This window comes from Notolepis coatsorum, assembly GCF_963971535.1.
Source record: "Notolepis coatsorum genome assembly, chromosome: 8".
In the NCBI taxonomy this organism is placed as follows: Eukaryota; Metazoa; Chordata; class Actinopteri; order Aulopiformes; family Paralepididae; genus Notolepis; species Notolepis coatsorum.
This window is the reverse complement of record NC_140172.1, coordinates 65,836,469-65,858,762: the sequence shown is the minus strand read 5'-3', so window position 1 is coordinate 65,858,762 and position 22,294 is coordinate 65,836,469. Positions and strand designations below refer to the sequence as shown.

The window sequence follows — 22,294 nt, the reverse complement described above, 5'->3', positions numbered from 1 at the left end:
GCCCGCTTGCTGCGATAGTGAAGGAGACATTCTCGCCCTTTATCGTCTTTAGATCTCTTCTTATTGTCCGAATCGTCATCTGGTTTTCGCTCCCCCGCAGCCCCAGCTGGGCCGCAGCGGACGCGAGGAGAAGGGTCTTCTCTGACCCGTCGTCAAGGACGGCGTAAGTGTCCATGACCTTGTCTTGGTAACTCAGTGTTACGCGGACCACCTTTAAGAGCACTCGGGCGCCCCCCGCTGCTGGCGGGGTCAATGTACATAACACTTGCCTTTGTGCTGCTTGAGGGTGCAGGCTTTCTTCTGTTACTGTCGTGTAGGACATCTAGGTGGGCTCCGTCACACCGACTACACCTCTTCTTTAAGCGGCAGTCGGCTGCCATGTGACTGCGCGCACATCGGTAACAGCGTCGGTTGGACTTTATCCATTGACCCACCTCGTCGGCGGTCATCTTCTTAAACGTGTCACATTGTGACAACCAGTGTTCTTTCTCGCAGTACGGGCACACCATCTTCCACTTCTCTTTCATCGAGGGGGTACTGTGGTTCTTGCTGCTCGGTACTGGTTCTGATTGGTGCATGACGGTCACCAATCTTCGGCCATCGTTTGCTCTCCTAGGTCCCTCTCTGGAGCTTGGGGTGCTCCGCATGAACGTATCCAACCGTAGGCTGTTGACTTCTCTCGCCAGGAAGTCGGCTAGGTCTAGGAGGGATGGCTCGGGACCGTTAGGATCACGGTGGTCTCTTTGCCGCCTGAAGCGCTCTTGTCGGGCGGGCGGAAGCTTCTCTAAAATCCTCTCGACATTAGAGTTCGCGTACAGTTCGTGCATACCCTTTTCTCTTTGCGCCCCCAGCATCCCTACCAGGGATTGTACCTTGATAGACAGGTCATCTAGTGAGCGATTGTCTGTGGCTGGGGGTAGGCGGTCGATATGCCTTATCTCTTGTATTACGTAATCCCATATGCGTCCATATCTTTGGTCGAGTGCTGCTAGAGCCGCTGTGTATGGGGTAGTAGAGGTGGCATAGGCCAGCGCTATATTGTGCGCTCGGGGCACCTTGAGGTGCTTCAGTAGGATAGCATACTTGTACGGTTCGTCAGCTACATCGGACATCATTGTCTCTAAGCACATTCGTAGCTCGGTGTACTGTGCTCTGTTCTCGTGGGTGAAGTCCGGAAACGTCGGTGTGCCAATGTATGATGCCATGGATGGCTGGCACATCGGTGAGCGTTGGAAGAGAGGCCTCCTAGGCGAGTCTCCTCTTACGCCTCTTGGTGGGCTGGTACCTGCTGGGTACCATGGCCCGCGTATCCAGGTGCTATTCCTCGGGGCTGGTCGTGCGTCAAGCTCACCCGTGAATTGAGTCGGGGGTCTGTAGCGCAGAGCCGCGGGGGTAGAGCCTGGGCTGTACTGGACCTCCTGGTCCTGTGGAGTTCTGTGCTGCTGTCGGGCTTGACTCTCCTCCTCTCCCTCTTCTTCTTGCTCTGGCAGGTCCTCTAGATCCTGTAGTCGTCTATTTAGCCTCTCCGCGGTGTAGACCGTTTCTTCCTTGTAGCTGGTCCTCGCGTGGACCGGTCGGGGAAGGAGTTCGGAGGGGGGTATAGGCTCTCTCTGGTGGTCGGGCTCAGGGTCGCTTGATCGGGTAGGGGAGGGTGCCCTTGACCCGTGTCTTGACGAGGCCCTGGAACCCCGTGCGGAGGGAGGGGGTGTCGCCCTGGCGATCAGCTGCTCCATTATCTGCGCTTGTAATCGGTCGCGCTCGGCTTCGCGCTTGGTGAGAGCGAGGTCGCGCTCCGCTTCTCTTTGGGCACCGGCAGCGGCGCGCTGGGCTTCGGCGGCGGCGCGCTCTGCTTCTCTTTGGGCACCGGCAGCGGCGCGCTGGGCTTCGGCGGCGGCGCGCTCCGCTTCGGCGGCGGCGCGCTCTGCTTCGGCCCGGTCTCTTACCATATTCTCTTCCGTCTGAAGGCGTCTAATCTCTAGACGTATACGATCTTCGTCGCTCCGTTGCTGCGCTTGAAGGCGTTCTCTTTCCATGGAAGAATGTTCCCGCTCGCTAAGCATCTGTGCTTGGAGTCGATCGCGCTCTGTAGAGGCTGCTAGGCTGGCGAGGAATGCCTGTGCCAGCATCTTGTCCGCCCCGCTGGGGGAAGACGCTGGTTGAGGTGATCCGCTCCTGGCAGTACTCGTTGGAGATCTGTTCTCCGGTGGCGAGTCCTGGAGATCCATCTCCGGGGTGCTCTCCTCTTCTTGTAGCGGGTAGAGTTCCATACCTGGAGAGCTGTCTTTATCCTGGAGCTCTCCGGGGACTACTTCTTCGGTCTTGGCGGGGGGTAAAGTCGTGTCAGGTCCCTCCTGGTCCCTACCGTGAGCTTGGTCAGTTACATTAGAACCCACTAGGGCCTCTATTGGCGGGGTAACCTGGGCGATAGGGTCGGACATAATTTTACTATCTACTTTTTCCGCGTTTACCGTCTGTAGAAGGCTAGGTAGTATATTGGCAACGTAATCCTCTAAGTACTGAGGTGTCTGCCGTCTACGCTGCGGGCGATCTACTTTAGGAGAACCGTTTTGTGGAGTGTTCATCATAGGCCATGTCAATATTAATACCACTATATTAATATTACACTAGTTACCATCCGGCTCGAAGGACCAATTGTAACTGAGGGGTACAATTCCCTGACTGTATTGATAAGTATGGTATCATTAAACCACTACCGCTTTATGTACTTTAATTACTGGCCATACAGTACACGATATATGAATATGATGAACACTTCCCACAATGAAATCGGTTCCAGTCAAAGGTATTAATCAAGTATTTAATGGAGCAAAAGGTACATAGGATACTTTACATTATTCTTTGAATGCACTTGTAAGGCAAAGGAATATGCGTAGGCAAATCAATAATGAATGTCCATTCTCTGGTTACGCAGGAGGTAATTATACAACCTGAATCTTAGGGAATTATATCTATGGTACACTAGTAATATAGCGGGAGATACTGGAAGGGGTTCCCCCTGGTTGTAAGCCAGCGGGGGGGTAGAAGATCTGTCGGTAGTAGGACGTCTGGTCAACGATGACTAGGGAGACTTCAGGTACAGAAGCCGGTGCAGTAGCCTCTTGATCCACAGACGAATACAGCTTGGTTCTCTTGTAGACTGTAGCTCCACAGTGAAGAAAGCTAGTCGGCCTCAGGCTCTCTGAGACGCCGACTCGACTTGACTCCTCGCGGGGTAAATCCAACACGTGCAGGCGTCTGCGATTATCCGCTCCATAAATCACAGGACCAAAGCAAATATATTCCAGCCGCAAAGGGCTATGTAGTCGTCGGGTAGATTAATCCAGTGCACATGTCCATACGGTTCCCGTCTAGGTCTCCTCGGGTGAAAGCTCCATGCGGTCGGCCCAGCCTGGATAAGAACTCTAGCTAATACGAGGAAGCGTTGGAGATGCTGGTTACTGTAGAACTTTAACCGCACGATACACTATACACAAATAGACTATTAATGACTTAATAGAAATATGTCGCACTCGACGGTATAGCGCCAAACTCTGACAATTCAGTTACTAATTCGCACGCGGTCTCAATGCTCTATTCTGGGGCCAAACAGGCCATACTTCACCGCACGTTGTATCGTGGGTGAGGCTTCAACTTATCGGTAACATGCTAAGGAAGGGTAAGGGGCTTCTACATTCACCTGCGCCGTATTTATACGCACGGTGAACAAACTAGTTCCACTCTCATTTCTGTCGCGTATCCCTGGGCAAGGTCGGGCATGTCCAGACACATCTTGACGGTGACTTTGAACCTGGCTCCAGAGGCCGGTCCCTGGCGCCGGTGGAGCGCTGTCCAATAGGAGAATGAACTATTATGGTCTGGGCTAAAGGGATATTCTGTGTATATGTACAAGGAATATACAGGGGATATCAGACGATATACAAATACTATGCAATATATATCAATAAATAAATATATATATTCGGTTTAATCTGATCCTTTGTAACAGTGATTGTAAATTAACTGTTTTTAAATTGTTGTACGGCGACCTTGAGTGTCTTGAAAGGCGCCTTATAAATAAAATGCATTATTATTATTATTATTATTACATATCGGTAAGGATAAAAAGACAACTGTGTGAGTATGACTGTGCTATATGATGATATATATTGTGAGACGATAGAAGGATTTCTATTGATAGATTTTCCACTATCATTTCTATCGCTATTGTTGGAGAAAAGCCACATAACTGCTTTATAGCTGTATTTTATGTCATTCAGACCCTGCTTTACAGCAGTATTTTATTATTTCAATTATTTCATAAAATGTACAGAAAAGGTACTATATCATAATATATATCGTTATCAAGATATGAAATCACCCATATCGTGATAGAAGATTTTGTCCATATCACATAGTCCTACGTGTGAGTAATACATTTGAGAAATATTGGATTTGGTGAAACCCCTGAAATCCCTCAAGTCACATCTGTAATCTCTGCTGCTTTTTGTCCACAGGGAAGTTTCAGATGCAGGTTCTCCCTCAGTGTGGTCATGCGGTCCACGAGGACGCACCTGAAAAAGTAAGTTTTGTCCACCTGAAGAAATACTTTGGCTGTAGTTGACTGTTTTAGACAGCATGGAGAACAAAGTATAGGATGACAGGGTAAAGGTTTGGACTAAAATATTTCTCATCTGTCACCAGGTAGCAGAAGCTTTAGCAACATTTATGGTTCGACACAAATTCACTGAATATAAGGAGGGATTCCTGTGGTAAGCAAAGATCTTAATATTCTTAAGGTTTCTTGTTTGGTTTGTTCACTTAATTTCAATCTACTAGTTGAAGAACTACAAAGAACAAAATCTTCTGGTTACACTATTAGGCCAAGTATCTCAATTGTACTTGTGCATCACAATACCACACCAACGAACACTGAAAAGTACTTAATAAAAGGTTGGAGCATAAATGGAACAGTAAAATGCAGAATGAATAGGTGGAAGTGGCCCACCTCTGATTCTTGCAAAAAAAAAAAAAAAATCATCTTTTACAGCTAATTTCCGGTTTCCAGTCGAGACATAGCCAGCCGTTACAGAGGAAATGTGTGAAGATTCATGGACACCATCTTCTTCCAGTTTAATGCCAAATTGGAGAAAATAAATACATTTAAATAAACATTTGCATTATTATTATTATTATTATTATTATTATTATTATTATTATTATTATTATTATTATTATTATTATTATTATTATTATTATTATTATTACTACACTGTTTTCATCATATTGTTTTGCTGTTGTTAATATCATTATGTAGTTATGCCTTCAAGCTTTGCCTTTGATTTTATTTAATTTCTTAAGAGTGCAGGGATTTGGTTTTCTTATCCTTTCCAAGATGTTATGGTTTAAATAGCTTTGATGTTATCCTCGTTTAATGTTTTATTTTGGGTGATTGCATCATGTTGTGCTACAATAGGGGTGGAATGGTATATGTAAATAAAGCCTTTTGGTACGACACCCCCGGGTCAGGATGCACCTTGAATTCAGTTGTATCTCATGGCTAGTTATCTGAAGAAATATATAGGTTAATTGCTAAGCCACTTGTACATCACGTAAACTGTGATGTTCGGCTACTTAGCTACAGTATATGGTAGAAAAGACTAGCTGAAATGTCAGGAGTGAATAAAAAGTTCTAAGAGCACAAGTTGCTTGATGGTATGAATATCTCCTCTACCTAACATTGACAACATATTCTACTTAAAAAGGTCTGCCAGGTTAATTTGCTGATGCACTCCCTAAATAGGCATCTGAGTGAAGTTATGACATACAGCCTTGCTATAGAATAGTCTTCATCAAGTCACCATATTCCCTGTGACCTTGTTAGCCTGTAGTTGGAGGTTAGACCTCGTTAGCCTGTAGTTGTAAGGAGGTTAGACCTGGTTAGCCTGTAAGGAGGTTAGAGAGAAAACGATGGCTCATTGTATTTTGGGACATTTTATTGTAAAATTGTCATTTAAAGGGGACATATGTATCTTCAATAATTTTACTGGATTATGACTTCCTTTTGGTAATCTGTGTGGAATGTTAAATTTGTTTGCAAAGAAACCTAAATGAAATTGAAGTCTAAATCGGAAATAAAAATGTCTTGCTGTTTTTGTTGGGTGGGCACACAACAAATGTTAAATTAATGACTTCCTTCCTGCCTGGCTATCCCACACCCAAACTGGGAAGTACATTATTTAGGCAGTGTTCCTGGCTCCACATAACATCACAACGAGCAATAATTCTGAACAGTTTGTTCATCTGAAAACTAAAGACCCTGGCCAAACAGCAAAGAGTACATATGTCATTTTCAATCCATTTTCCATAATATGTCGCCTTTAAAGGAATATAATAAAAACATGACAATTGTATCCATAGCATTCATACTTTGGGTAATGATAGAAGTTGGGTTTAGTTTTACTGTATCACAGACAATTGGATAAAGTTAAACATATTGATTGAAGATGATTAATAAATCACAACTTTAACTTGGATTTGGTTGTAAGCACAAACTTTGTGTGCAAGAATCTTTTTTAAATGGTCCCTGGAGTGGTGAGCTATGTTAATATTGGCTCATGTAAGCTGATGTAAGAATGAATGTGGGCTCTGCCTACTGTATATTAGGGCAGTAGCAAAGAATAATTAGTCTTTTGCTAATTTAGCTCACCAGTAAATGGATAATTTCTTTGGAAACATATATTCTTAAAGAGAATAACATTTAGGCCAGGCCCAGGGACAGTTTACAGATAAATTAACCATTTACTGGTGAGCAAAATTGGTAAATGAAAAATGATTGACTGGTGTTCTGAAGTGCATGCTTATACTGTGGTCAGGTGTAGTTAAGCTAATAAGCCTTTGCTAGTTTGCTAATTCAGACATGCCAACTCAATTATTAATAAATGTAAATGCACAAGCTCTTCATATTTGAGACAAATATGTTTTCACAACAGACATGTATTGCTTACTGGCCCCAAACAATACAGGACAATCCCAGAGTGCAACACATGCAAGTATAAAAGGAGAATATGTGAAATCCTTACATTAATTACCATTCTTTCTCACTAATTACCAGTAGGCCTATATCCAATTTACATCTACTGAAGCATCTTTGTCACCACTCACACTAAACTGGCACATTTACAGAAATGTTAATTAATGTGCATTGTCCCTGCAAATAAATAAATAATCTCAAACTCATACTGAACTATGACCCCAAAACCGAGGTATGTACCAAACTGGGGGTTGTAAACCGTTCCACCCCAAAATGTTTAGTAGTATTGGATTTGAAGAATGATGATTAAAAATGTTTAAGGAAAATAAATCTGGAATCCATGCTTTTTATTTGTTTGTCTCTCTGGTTGTTTTGTTTGCTATGTTTAGTATTATATATATATATTTTTTACATCGTACTTTTCATAGTGGAAAGAACATTCCTCACTGGTACTTAGCAGTCACAACAAATAACGTTAGTCATTCAAAACCCACTAAACAACTGAATTGTTAATACAAACGTTTTCTAACATTGTGACAAACGCATGGTGAAGTCATTTGATAATTTAGTTACAGTATGTTCTTGAGAGACTAGTGAGACATAACCAAAAGTTCAAGAGAAGTCTGCTCATGGTCTTGCCGCCATCTTGGGCAACTAACGGCAAGACCTGACCCCTTCTACACATGTGCCATCCAGTGGTTTCTGCCACTGTTGGTACTTGGTTACCAATGCAACCACTCACCTCAGAGATACATTTGAATCATCCTTAAAACTCACTCACATTTCAACTTAACATGCATTAGATAATAATTTTACACAAAAATAAAACAAAAACACATCACATTTAATTATTTTATCTGAGTAGGTTTTATTTTGTAGCACTAGTTTTGTTGTTGTTTGTGTTTTGTTAAGTGTTACGTTTTCTCCATTCAAAACTCTTGGAGTGCTCTGTCTCCTGACATAGCTAACTACCTTCTATAGCACATGAGTATATAGACGGGACACCAACTCCCAAATTTCAGGGCAGCATAAAAAGCTAACATTACATTTTCCTTGGGTGAAGCCCAATTCTAGTAAAATTAGACCTGGGCCCTATTCCCCGTACCTGGTTCAACTAAGTCGATCAAAAGTTCCATTATCCAGATTCAATTAACCCTATGTTTGAATCCAGGCTTTCCCTGTTCCTCGAAAGGCTGATTCAGTCTCGTTAATTCGAACCAGACTTGATACTCAGGATAATTGCGCGCGGCCGCCTCACCTGAAAAGACAGCAGGTGTCGATCGCAGAAATCCTGATTTTATAACGGCATTGATTGATTGATTGAAAACTTTATTAACAGATTGCAGAATGGGTACAATACAGTACGGCTCAATAGCCTTGCAGACAAGTTAAATGCATAATCTATAGTCAAATTTTAAGTCCCTCATTACCCCAATCAATCAGATTATATTTCTTTAAATCTGCCTGCTGGCAGTAGGCTTAATGGAATGAATAATCGAATGAGAAAATAATTAGTTCAACTCTTTCAGAATAAGTAGATACAAACAAGCCCAAAGAGTATCTAATTCATACGAATTAATAGATACTTATGAGGATATCATTCTGTACTGTATGCGCTTCGTTAAGCAAATACATTCACAGCGGAGAATATGAAATGAATCGGAGCCAAACGCCCGATAGGTTTCATTCATTAAAAATATCCCTGCGGGATTCACATTTGCAATGCGCCGTTATTAAAATAACCACAGTGTGTATCGCGACCGAGCGCCGTATCCGTATAAATATGACGTGCATTATTTAGGACAAAGTAAATCTATAGGCTCAATATGATTTATTATCAGCATTTTAGGTATATTATTTTACATTTCAAAAGCCCCCTTTAGAAGAACGAAGCACAAAAACATAATTCAGAATGGTATAATGGGATCTAGACTGTGAGAATTATTTCAGGAAGCGAGCTGGGATTTCTTCGCGAGGGTGTGGCCATGCAGGTTATCGAGCTAACTGAACTAAACCCTGCTCTGGAGCAGGTTCAAACTTTTTGATTTGTTGCCATAGCGATTTAGACAATCGCACGTCGGGGAACGGAAAGGTCTGGCTTAAGTCAAGCTATGCTGAAAATTATCCAGCTAACTCAGTTAGCCAGGTATGAGGAACAGGGCTCTGATGTTGTTGGGAAACATAGTATAAACATAGTATATTTACATATTGTATTGAAAATGTACAGTAGGTATGTATTACAAATAAGTACATATTCAAAAAATAAACACTGTTACCTTAACACATTGACTGCCGCACTGTTTCCCCATCTTTGTACTTAGTTGGCCAGCGCTGTAAAGTATAGGGATTTTCACTGTGCATTGCGGTGTTTGCAGGGCTATAACTATATTCTATATTATAGCTATGGAGACAATACTATGGCTCATTTGACATCAACTATCCATCATTCAACATGTGAAAAAGAAGAAATGTTTTCATGTATACGTTTGCGTGTTATACCGCGGTGAATATTGTATAGTTTCTGAGTGATCCTGGCTAATTCCTGGTAACTGTGTTATGGAGCAATACGTGAATTCTGCTAATAGCGTTGGCGTTGCTCGCCTGTACACGCTACTATTTCCAATTCAAAGGTATATAATAGGTATTATGTTTCATCATGAATGCATGAAAAGGGGGGGGGGGGTCGTTTTTTGATACTTTGATCGCCAGTAACGGCATTCGTTTTGAATACTACCTACGTTGATTGGCCGGATCGATATGAAAACATTGTAGGATCAAGGTGGAATTGATGTCTAGTCCTTACCTTTGATCGGGGTTATTCCAAAAAGAATATTCCAATTGAATCGAATAAAAGAAAAAACAATCAAAACCTGAGAAATCTGCGGTCTGGCAGTCAATGGGTCTCATTCCCGAATATTTTCCAAAGAGTTCTCGTGGAAGACTTATCTTGGAACAGACAGACAGAATCTACGACAAGTTCACTCTGAGTCCCCAACACGTGGGGAAGATGTCTTAGTGGCTCAAACTATCTGAGCTGAGATGCCGCGATGAGGAATTTCACCGCTCTGAAACATGAACGCGCGTCCCCGTCCGAAGCTTGATTGATTGATTGAAAACTTTATTAACAGATTGCAGAATGGGTACAGTACAGTTCAATACATACAATTGTTAACACTTTGGTCGCCAGGCTTATATTCTTAATATTTAAGAATATTTAAGCACCTATAGCCAGGGCCGCCTGGGAGAAATGCGAGGCCCTGTGCGAGATTTAACGTGAGGCCCCCCCCCCCCCCCCCCCCCAAAGGTAAAAAAAAAAAAAAAAAAAAAATTATATATATATATATATTTTTTTTTTTTTTTTTTCATACAGTCAACATATTCTTAAATAATAGCGCTGCCCGAGGCGGGGCATGATACAGTCAACATATAGCAAAAGAGAGAGCGAGAGAGAGCTCCCGTTCTACAGTCAATATACAGTGTACAGAGAGAGAGAGAGAGAGAGAGACACATTAGAAAGAAATTGAAATGCTATTTGGCCCTAAACAGAGAGTACACAGTGGCAGAATACCTGAGCACTGTGACTGAAGATCCTTGACTATACAGACTCAGCGAGCACAGCCTAGCCATCGAGAAAGGCCGCCATAGGCAGACTGTGTGTGTTAGAAAGAGAGAGAGAGAGAGAGAGCATGTGTGTTAGAGAGAGAGCATGTATGAGAGAGAGAGAGAGAGAGAGAGAGAGAGAGAGAGAGAGAGAGAGAGAGAGCATGTGTGTGTGTTAGAGAGAGAGCATGTATGAGAGATCAAAAAGGACAAAGATCAACACTTAAATCCAAAGAGAAGAGGGTCTATAGAGAAACCAAAGCAGCAAGGAGCCAATGGCCGACATCAGCTAAATAGGCTAGCCAGGTACTGTGACACACACAGCTTTGGCCAACGGCCCAACGCTACCCAAGCTACACAAACGACCAAGACATTCACACACAGCACATGTCGTATCTCCAAATGTTGTGAAGTAGCATATGTTTTGCCTGGAAAAAAACATTGTTATTAACAAAACATTCGGGAGGGGAAGGAAGGAAGAGTGGGGTAATGTCATGACATTTTCATTAATCTTACCTTACCTGCACGAGGAACGCAGGGCGAAAGGCCGCAACACAGGTCTCCACGTTGACGAAAGGCCTCTCGCTGGCGGGACAAAAAGAAGCTATGGCCAGAGCCTTGTCATGGTGCAGGCCCGACTACATCTTCTGTCAAAGGGCCTGCTATTCTCAAGGCTAACTGATAGCATCAAACGAACGTTCCCAGCTGACGCTAAACAGCTAACTGGCTAACAGTTAGCTCAATCAGGCACACACCGTTAGCTACTAGTAGTATTAGCTAGTCGACCAGTTTGGCTCCAGAGAGAGAGAAAGAGAGACAGGTCCACGGCGGGTATATAATCATAGGTTGACTCACCATAACGCAGTATCAACGCCGGCGCCAATGGTAAAGTTGGAAGGAGACTTTCTTGGCCCACGCCACGGTGTAATTTCTTCTTCTTCTTCTTCGAGTACTTTCCGGCAGACTGGACACCTTTCGGCGTATTGCTGCCTAACAGATTTATCTGCTCACAAGTTCTCTTCTCCTTCTTTTGAAAAGACATCCACTCGCCTCGCCTCGCTCCTCTGAATAGGTTAGCTAACGCTAGTTAGCCTTTAGCTAAGCTAGCTACTAGCCGCCGACATCATCATGGCTATACCATGACAAGGCTCCGGCCATTTGTCCCGCTAGCGAGAGGCCTTTCGTCAACGTTCCTTGGTGACCGACCGACTGATAATGATGATAATGACCGACCTCTTTCTTCGTCTTGGCTGGCATAACTAAGCATAGTCAAAAGCTGCACGCGCGAAATAGTCAAACGCAGCTGACTCACGCGGCGCCGGCGTACTACTACACATGATGTAAGTAAAACCACTCCCTTCGTTGAAACCTGCCTGCTGCTGCAGAACCCCAGAAGCTGAGCTCCAATAGTGAGTATGTCTGCAGGACTGCAGACCCAGGAACAAGTCAGACACATTCTACAAACGTGTCTAATGTGAAATATATAAGCATATAAGCAAAACTAGATTTTAGGTCTGTGATGAAAAAGGGCCTCGCGGGAAGGGGGGCCTCGCAAAAAAATAAAAAAAATAATAAAAAAAAATTAATACTTTTTTTATTATCTTTTTTTTTTTTGCGAGGCCCCCCTTCCCGCGAGGCCCTGTGTGACCGCACTGCTCGCACACCCCCTGAGGCGGCCCTGCCTATAGCTATATAGTGGAATAGACTATTAATATAGTAGTAATATAATAGTAGTTGCGGTTTCTGGCCACCTCCCGCAGACTGCCGCAGTGCGCGCACACACGCACGTACTGTATATACAAATTGTGCAAAATGAATCGTTCCAGCTCTATTTGTCTATGGAGAAGTTCCCCTTCTTTGCAGGGCTATAACTTTTTAAATTGTATTGCTAAATTGACATTACTATGGCCCATTCAACATCAAGTATCTATTGTTCAGGGTGTAGCAACGTTATACTTTTTCATTCACATATTCATACTAAAATACGGTCTAAAGTATAAGTATGTTATCGTTTTCTGCAGCTTTCTCCAGAACGTGATTTATAGCCCCAAATGCATTATATTGATGATCAAATACAGTTTGATAGGAATCTGCGCGAGATAAAAAATGTCAAATGGACGTGCTTCTAGAAGTTACTACTGATCATCTGATGTTGACCGGATGGGGGGGGGGGGTCGTTTATAATTCCGTGGCCAACGTTAGATTATTCATCTAGTGTGGGTGATATGATCATTAGAGCAGTTAGTATCGAACACGTTAAAGATCCTGGCTAATTCCTGGTAACTGTGTTATGGAGCAATACGTGAATTCTGCTAATAGCGTTGGCGTTGCTCGCCTGTACACGCTACTATTTCCAATTCAAAGGTATATAATAGGTATTATGTTTCATCATGAATGCATGAAAAGGGGGGGGGGGGGTCGTTTTTTGATACTTTGATCGCCAGTAACGGCATTCGTTTTGAATACTACCTACGTTGATTGGCCGGATCGATATGAAAACATTGTAGGATCAAGGTGGAATTGATGTCTAGTCCTTACCTTTGATCGGGGTTATTCCAAAAAGAATATTCCAATTGAATCGAATAAAAGAAAAAACAATCAAAACCTGAGAAATCTGGGGTCTGGCAGTCAATGGGTCTCATTCCCGAATATTTTCCAAAGAGTTCTCGTGGAAGACTTATCTTGGAACAGACAGACAGAATCTACGACAAGTTCACTCTGAGTCCCCAACACGTGGGGAAGATGTCTTAGTGGCTCAAACTATCTGAGCTGAGATGCCGCGATGAGGAATTTCACCGCTCTGAAACATGAACGCGCGTCCCCGTCCGAAGCTTGATTGATTGATTGAAAACTTTATTAACAGATTGCAGAATGGGTACAGTACAGTACAGCTCAATACATACAATTGTTAACACTTTGGTCGCCAGGCTTATATTCTTAATATTTAAGAATATTTAAGCACCTATAGCCAGGGCCGCCTGGGAGAAATGCGAGGCCCTGTGCGAGATTTAACGTGAGGCCCCCCCCCCCCCCCCCCCCCCCAAAGGTTAAAAAAAAAAAAAAAAAATTATATATATATATATATATATATATATATATATATTTTTTTTTTTTTTTTTCATACAGTCAACATATTCTTAAATAATAGCGCTGCCCGAGGCGGGGCATGATACAGTCAACATATAGCAAAAGAGAGAGCGAGAGAGAGCTCCCGTTCTACAGTCAATATACAGTGTACAGAGAGAGAGAGAGAGAGAGAGACACATTAGAAAGAAATTGAAATGCTATTTGGCCCTAAACAGAGAGTACACAGTGGCAGAATACCTGAGCACTGTGACTGAAGATCCTTGACTATACAGACTCAGCGAGCACAGCCTAGCCATCGAGAAAGGCCGCCATAGGCAGACTGTGTGTTAGAAAGAGAGAGAGAGAGAGAGAGCATGTGTGTTAGAGAGAGAGCATGTATGAGAGAGAGAGAGAGAGAGAGAGAGAGAGAGAGAGAGAGAGAGAGAGAGAGAGAGAGAGAGCATGTGTGTGTGTTAGAGAGAGAGCATGTATGAGAGATCAAAAAGGACAAAGATCAACACTTAAATCCAAAGAGAAGAGGGTCTATAGAGAAACCAAAGCAGCAAGGAGCCAATGGCCGACATCAGCTAAATAGGCTAGCCAGGTACTGTGACACACACAGCTTTGGCCAACGGCCCAACGCTACCCAAGCTACACAAACGACCAAGACATTCACACACAGCACATGTCGTATCTCCAAATGTTGTGAAGTAGCATATGTTTTGCCTGGAAAAAAACATCGTTATTAACAAAACATTCGGGAGGGGAAGGAAGGAAGAGTGGGGTAATGTCATGACATTTTAATTAATCTTACCTTACCTGCACGAGGAACGCAGGGCGAAAGGCCGCAACACAGGTCTCCACGTTGACGAAAGGCCTCTCGCTGGCGGGACAAAAAGAAGCTATGGCCAGAGCCTTGTCATGGTGCAGGCCCGACTACATCTTCTGTCAAAGGGCCTGCTATTCTCAAGGCTAACTGATAGCATCAAACGAACGTTCCCAGCTGACGCTAAACAGCTAACTGGCTAACAGTTAGCTCAATCAGGCACACACCGTTAGCTACTAGTAGTATTAGCTAGTCGACCAGTTTGGCTCCAGAGAGAGAGAAAGAGAGACAGGTCCACGGCGGGTATATAATCATAGGTTGACTCACCATAACGCAGTATCAACGCCGGCGCCAATGGTAAAGTTGGAAGGAGACTTTCTTGGCCCACGCCACGGTGTAATTTCTTCTTCTTCTTCTTCGAGTACTTTCCGGCAGACTGGACACCTTTCGGCGTATTGCTGCCTAACAGATTTATCTGCTCACAAGTTCTCTTCTCCTTCTTTTGAAAAGACATCCACTCGCCTCGCCTCGCTCCTCTGAATAGGTTAGCTAACGCTAGTTAGCCTTTAGCTAAGCTAGCTACTAGCCGCCGACATCATCATGGCTATACCATGACAAGGCTCCGGCCATTTGTCCCGCTAGCGAGAGGCCTTTCGTCAACGTTCCTTGGTGACCGACCGACTGATAATGATGATAATGACCGACCTCTTTCTTCGTCTTGGCTGGCATAACTAAGCATAGTCAAAAGCTGCACGCGCGAAATAGTCAAACGCAGCTGACTCACGCGGCGCCGGCGTACTACTACACATGATGTAAGTAAAACCACTCCCTTCGTTGAAACCTGCCTGCTGCTGCAGAACCCCAGAAGCTGAGCTCCAATAGTGAGTATGTCTGCAGGACTGCAGACCCAGGAACAAGTCAGACACATTCTACAAACGTGTCTAATGTGAAATATATAAGCATATAAGCAAAACTAGATTTTAGGTCTGTGATGAAAAAGGGCCTCGCGGGAAGGGGGGCCTCGCAAAAAAATAATAAAAGAAAATTAATACTTTTTTTATTATCTTTTTTTTTTTTGCGAGGCCCCCCTTCCCGCGAGGCCCTGTGTGACCGCACTGCTCGCACACCCCCTGAGGCGGCCCTGCCTATAGCTATATAGTGGAATAGACTATTAATATAGTAGTAATATAATAGTAGTTGCGGTTTCTGGCCACCTCCCGCAGACTGCCGCAGTGCGCGCACACACGCACGTACTGTATATACAAATTGTGCAAAATGAATCGTTCCAGCTCTATTTGTCTATGGAGAAGTTCCCCTTCTTTGCAGGGCTATAACTTTTTAAATTGTATTGCTAAATTGACATTACTATGGCCCATTCAACATCAAGTATCTATTGTTCAGGGTGTAGCAACGTTATACTTTTTCATTCACATATTCATACTAAAATACGGTCTAAAGTATAAGTATGTTATCGTTTTCTGCAGCTTTCTCCAGAACGTGATTTATAGCCCCAAATGCATTATATTGATGATCAAATACAGTTTGATAGGAATCTGCGCGAGATAAAAAATTTCAAATGGACGTGCTTCTAGAAGTTACTACTGATCATCTGATGTTGACCGGATGGGGGGGGGGGGTCGTTTATAATTCCGTGGCCAACGTTAGATTATTCATCTAGTGTGGGTGATATGATCATTAGAGCAGTTAGTATCGAACACGTTAAAAAATAACGCTGAATCTTACCGTAGCTTCCTCATAGCGTTGGGCGATGAGCGTGGAACAGAAATATTCCTATTATGGGATGTAGAAATATGCGATCCATTTCCAGGTTGTATAATAGTATATATACGTCCAAATCATGTTGTTTATCGAGTTATTGGTAACGGATTGCTATCTGTTGTGTCTAGCTCGAGTCCTGGGACTATTACAGAGTGATCGGACCGAATTGGAATGAGCACCAGCTTCCATTTCCTGTTTCCGCTCTGGGCGATCCGCCGATCGGCCACCAGATGGCGCTCTTGAACCGTTGGAGAGTTGAGAGGGGATCAACAGTAGATCTCAAGTCTCCGGGGGAGAAATATGATTTCGATCACAGATTTTTTAAATATTGATATCAAAGACGTGGTACGGCGTCTTTGGCAGAATGAGCATGGCGGGGAATGACGTGGTACGGCGTTTTTGGCGACCATAGTGTTAAGGGGATGCAGACCAGAGAAAGACTTTCGTCTTGTTTACATCAGGGTCCCCCATTTTCAACTCATCATAACATATATGACATACACGACATACAGATAGACAGTACTGATACATCTATACATTTATGACATACCAGATTTACAAATACAGTACTGTTTGTGATACAAAAAGAGTCTAGAAAAGAGAGTATATACATATGCAGCCGATCAAAATGAGATTAGATTAATGTATTGTCATCATATAGTACAGCTCGTGGTGCACCTGCCGCAGCGCGCATGCACACACACACACACACGCGCGTGCGCAGTACTGTATAGCCTACGTGCGTAATTAGCACGTTGCGCTTTGTGATGGATCAAAATTAGATAGGTATCAAATGTATTGTCATCATACAGCACCTATAGCTATATAGTGGAATAGACTATTAATATAGTAGTAATATAATAGTAGTTGCGGCTTCTGGCCACCTCCCGCAGACTGCCGCAGTGCGCGCACACACGCACGTACTGTATATACAAATTGTGCAAAATTAATCGTTCCAGCAAAGTAGGCTTTGTCAATACTGAACGATTCAAGAGCCAATCGCACAGTAAGTTGGGAAATACTTAAGGGTTAAGCAGCCACTCATCTGGCTCTGCAAATAGATCTAGAATCTGAAATATCTCCGCATATAAGCCTGGCTGGCAGTGCGCATAGTACAGTGCGTGCTCCAAGTCAGACTGGATGGCACATCTCTCTCAAATCCATTCTGAGAACGGAACGCAGTGCCCGCGACATGGGTCAAAGTCAGTTGTTTGTTTATTTTTTTTTTTTTTACTGTTTGCATACGATACGAGGTGGTCCACAAATGTTCTTGATAACAATCTAGTGGTCCGCATAAACAAGAAGTTTGGGAACCACTGATATAGACAATCTCTAAATATGCGTTCTATGCTACGTATACAGTACTGTATTATATCTGTATGTCATAAATGTCATGATATATCTGTATGTCATAAATGTCATAATGAATTGAAAATGGGGGACCCTGATGTAAACAAGACAAAAGTCTTTCTCTGGTCTGCATCCCCTTAACAATTGTGTGTATTGAGCTGTACTGTATTGTACCCATTCTGCAATCTGTTAAATAAAATCTTCAATCAATCAATGGCCTGGGCGGCCAGAGCATAACTGTTCTAACAGCAATATATAATCCATTTCAGACAGAACGCACGCAATAAGTTATAATAATAATTATTATTATTATTATAATTGAAAAGTTCTGTATTTTTAAAGTTGTATTTGGGGGCAATTAACCAGTGGTATGCTTTTTTTTTTTTTTTTTATAAAAAAAAAATGTTTTGTGTACGATTTTCTTATGGGTAAGAGTGCTCTCGACCACTCTTAGAATTTGGTCTTGCCTGAGAGAAAAGCAACAATACGAAAACATTGCTGAATCCCAGGTAAGAACAAAATAAGAAGAAATGCTAGTTAAGAACGAAATCTGTTCTTATATCGCTTCATACATGAGGCCCATTTGTATCTTTGCCTTTCCATGGTGCTTCTAAATTTGTTCAAATAAGGGTTTGTCCTGTACTTTTGCAGTGTGAACATTACTATAGCAGGGGTTCTTAAAGATTTTCACATTGAGTAATTTAGTATTATCTTGAGACCCAGACCCATTAAATCTGATTATACTCTTGTCTTGTGGAATCCCATCAGAAACAGGTCTGTGACCCATTTTGGGTCTCAATCCCATGATCCAGATCTCTAGAAACACTGTCCTCTATCGTTCTTCCTATAGCTAAATGAGACTTCTTCATGTAGCCTTTTAATTTTCTCAATTAAACCTTGTTACGTGATCTTTGCTATTTGAGATCTTCAATCTCTGTGTGACTATATATAGCCAGTCAAGTTGTCAGGAATTTTGCATATCAGCTTTAAGAGAGGTTCCCCCCAGAATTAAAGCCTTTTGTGACTTAAAATAAAATTAGGTCCAGGTCCACTCTTAGTTTGAATTAATACTGTAATGCAGTAAGAATCCAGCAGCCGGCAGTAATGCAACATTTCTGGATCCCAGACGCCATGAAACACTAATGAAAAATACTTTGTCGTAACTGGTGCCTGAACTATTGTATAATATGTAATTATTTAGTATAGATAATAATATAAATAATGATTGTATAAATTATATAAAATAAGTATTTCATTATACAGTTAAGTACAATTCTGGTATATATATTTTTGTAATTACTGAACATAGTTATACCATAGGATAGGTATGTATGTAATTGTATTACTTTCTCTGTCATCCAACCCTAGCCAGTATTTAATTGGAATACACTTCATTTGAGTTTGAGCCAGTGAAGCTATTTGACAGACAGATATGTCCTTGTGGATTGTACAATATCAGATAAACAATGGCACATATAGATTATTATCACTAGATTACTTAATCAAATAGGTATCTCTCCCCTACACTCATTTGAATGGGATCGATTGATTGTTCGAAACTTTTATTAACAGATTGCAGAATGAATAGAGTATGGCTCAATACAAACAACTGATAAGAGGATGCAGACCAGAAAAAGACTTGTCTTGTTTACATCAGGGTCCTCCATTTTCAAATTCATCTGGCGGCTGCTGACCAAATTTTTTGGTGAAGCACAAATGATTATATTATGTTAAATTATATTTTTAAAACATCCCCAATGTGTGTGGCAGTGGTGGCTGTGAGTTAAAAATATTGGGGAGGACATGAGAGATAAAAAAAAATAATAATAAAGAAGTACAGACACACAGTGTGGTTATGAAGACAGCAGACAGACACTACAGTTAAAGACAACAGGCACTAGTAATAAATACCTTGGAGTAACTCTTGACACACGCCTCACTTACAAACATCACGAGAGAGGAGGAGGAGAGGGAGAGGGGAGGAGGAGGAGAGGGAGAGGAGGGGGAGAGGAGGAGAGGAGATGTTGTACAGAATGCATCACCAGATCAATCTCAGATGCACATCACTCAGCACTATATAGAACTGAACGACACACACGCACACACACAGAGGCCAGGCCACAGCGGACCAAAATAAATCGCTTGTTACCTAAATATATAAAAAAAAAAATCACTCACCATTGACGACGTTACAGGAAATAGTGTCCCTCGTAAATAGACTCCCTCCCATCTGATCACTTGTAAATTAAATCCATCCTTCGATATTTTCTGATGAAAAAGGTCTCCATTCGTCTTCCCCAGCCAGCCCACTCAGAGCAAGGCTAAGTCGGCCCGTCTGACCTGGTAGTCCGATAACCTTGGTCGTGGGGGTCTATCTTGGTAGGTTTCAATGCAACTCCCGGTTCTCCCTGGCCACAGGTAAACGCATGTTTCGCGAATCCTCCCCCAAACTCCTTATACTATCTCCGATTACTGGAGATCACTGGTGATGACATCACAGTCACGCTGCAGCCCTAATGTTGGCGCAAAGTTTAATTTAGCCTACTGTGTTGTTACAGATGTACTGTATTGTACCCATTCTGCAATCTGTTAATACAATTTTCAATCAATCAATCAAACAGCCGGAGAACTTGATGACATCTCACAGTCACGGAGCTCTTCTCTGATTTGAGTGTCAGAACTTTGAGGGCTGTCAATCATTCAATCCCCGTTCGCGAGTGGCGTGCGCAATAATGCACGGGCGGGAGCTATTTTGATTGGATAATAATCAACTAAGATCAACCCGTGCACTATAAGTTGCACTATAGTGATTGACAGCTCGCCATCACTGCAGTTATGTGATGAGCAGGCCTGATCAGAGAGCTCAGAGCTGTCACTTGGCCATTTTTGAAGAAAAAAAGAATTCACTGGTATTTTTTTACAGAGGAAAACATTTCTAATAAAAAAATTATAATAATAATAATTAAAAAAGAATGTGTGTGTAAATTAATAATAATTATGAGTGAATTTGTGCTTCACGTGTTGTCATTGAATAACCTCCATTCAGGACATTTATGACATACATGACATACAAATATACAATACTGTTTCATCAAGACATTTATGACATACAAATATACAGTACTGTTTCAGAAAAAGATTGGAACAAGCGAACGGTCTATCAAACCCTCTAGTAACACACGCACATGTTATGTGCATAACAGTTGTAGGCATACACAAAGGCCTGCTGCTAACACATAGCTGCCTGCTAGCTACTTAGCCGGTGTGGCTTTGGAGGCATCCTGATGCATTCTCATTGGGAAGGGCATTCTATGTTCTGCCCAAAATCAATGGTCGCCTATTGCTCCTTTAAGTTCCTAGGGACCCACATCACTGAGGACCTCAAATGGACCACCAACTCCACTGCACTGGTAAAAAAGCGGCTTTACTTTTGAACACTTTGAGTGCCAGGGATGCGTTTTGTTTAGTTCATGCCGCCAGTTGAGTGCCACCAACGCTATATAGCATTTGTTTGTCGTATTTTTTTTTATTAGCGAATTGAATTCATATTTCATCAATCGAGCCTCGCGCTAGTGTTGCAGACTCTCTCTGAGCTCAATTGGGAAAATACCGCCCCCTATCGTCTCTCCCTGTGTAACTGCACCCCATTCGTTTAGACTGATGGGGGGGGGGGGGGGGGCAGCCTCTTCATGTTACTTATCCAACGAGGCATCTTAAGAGACCCAAGTTGATCGCCGGCCCGGAAAACGCGTGGAATATATATTTACAGTACCCAACGCTGAATCAATAAACGCGATCGATATTTGGAATGGCGATCGGGAATTGGAATAATCTTTTTGGATAACATCTGATCTGAGGTAAGCAATTTATTTTACCAGTCTTAGGGTAATCGGATCTGTTTTCACCTATATATCAACGTGTCCCATATGTGTGTGTGTGGCTGTGAGTGTGTGCTCGCTGATCAGGAAATGAGAGAATATATTTTTCAGATCGCTTCTCTAGCGTGCATAAGTACACATAATCGATAATCTAGCGTTTATTTGAAAACAATTCATAAATAGGCAGAATAAAACGGAAATGAACCGATTAAAAAACAATCCGTCTCGACAATGTTGACTGCAAACAAGTCATTGATAAACGACGGGCAGATTAGACACATAGCCATAATTTAAGACAGAGATTATGCGTTCACAATGCTATCATTGAAGTGGGTGCTGGCATTCAACGGCGGTAAGGCGCACCGCATCGCCGGTAATTAAAGTGTTAAGGAGACTTTAAAAAAAATCAACCTATCTGCTGAGCTGCTTAAGGCCTTCTACCACTGCTCTATTGAGACAATTTTAACATACTCCATAACAGCATGGTATGCAAACTGCACAGAATATGAAAGAAAATCCCTCCAGAGTCATAAACACCTCCCAAAAAAATCCTCTGCCTCCCCCTGCCCAAACTGGATGACATATTAAGAACGTGCTGCCTCCACAGAGCTAGCAGCATCCTTACCATGACTTGCTGTACATGTTGGCATAGGCTATTGAGAGTGAGTCCCACCGTTTTCTCATCTTATTGCCTATATCCACTTTTCTCTTCTTAAAAGGAACATGCCAACATTATGGGAAATGCGCTTACTGTCTTCCCCAGAG

The 22,294-nt window shown here is 42.5% G+C and overlaps 1 protein-coding gene across 5 annotated transcripts in view; it reads left to right on the top strand.

Annotated features, from left to right (window-relative positions):
- ppme1 (protein phosphatase methylesterase 1) overlaps positions 1–7,316 on the top strand; it is a gene marked incomplete at its 3' end in the record, with an annotated part of 87,294 nt that extends 79,978 nt beyond the window's left edge. For 2 of the 5 annotated variants that reach the window (XM_084320909.1, XM_084320907.1), the window contains 3 exons: positions 4,515–4,579; positions 4,702–4,769; positions 5,048–7,316. In XM_084320909.1, coding sequence (XP_084177035.1) covers positions 4,515–4,579; positions 4,702–4,769; positions 5,048–5,051 — 137 coding nt within the window. Of the gene's footprint in view, positions 1–4,514; positions 4,580–4,701; positions 4,774–5,047 lie in introns of those variants that run through there. The other 3 variants (XM_084320908.1, XM_084320906.1, XM_084320910.1) reach the window with 2 other exon arrangements.
- Between the last annotated feature and the right edge of the window lie 14,978 nt (positions 7,317–22,294).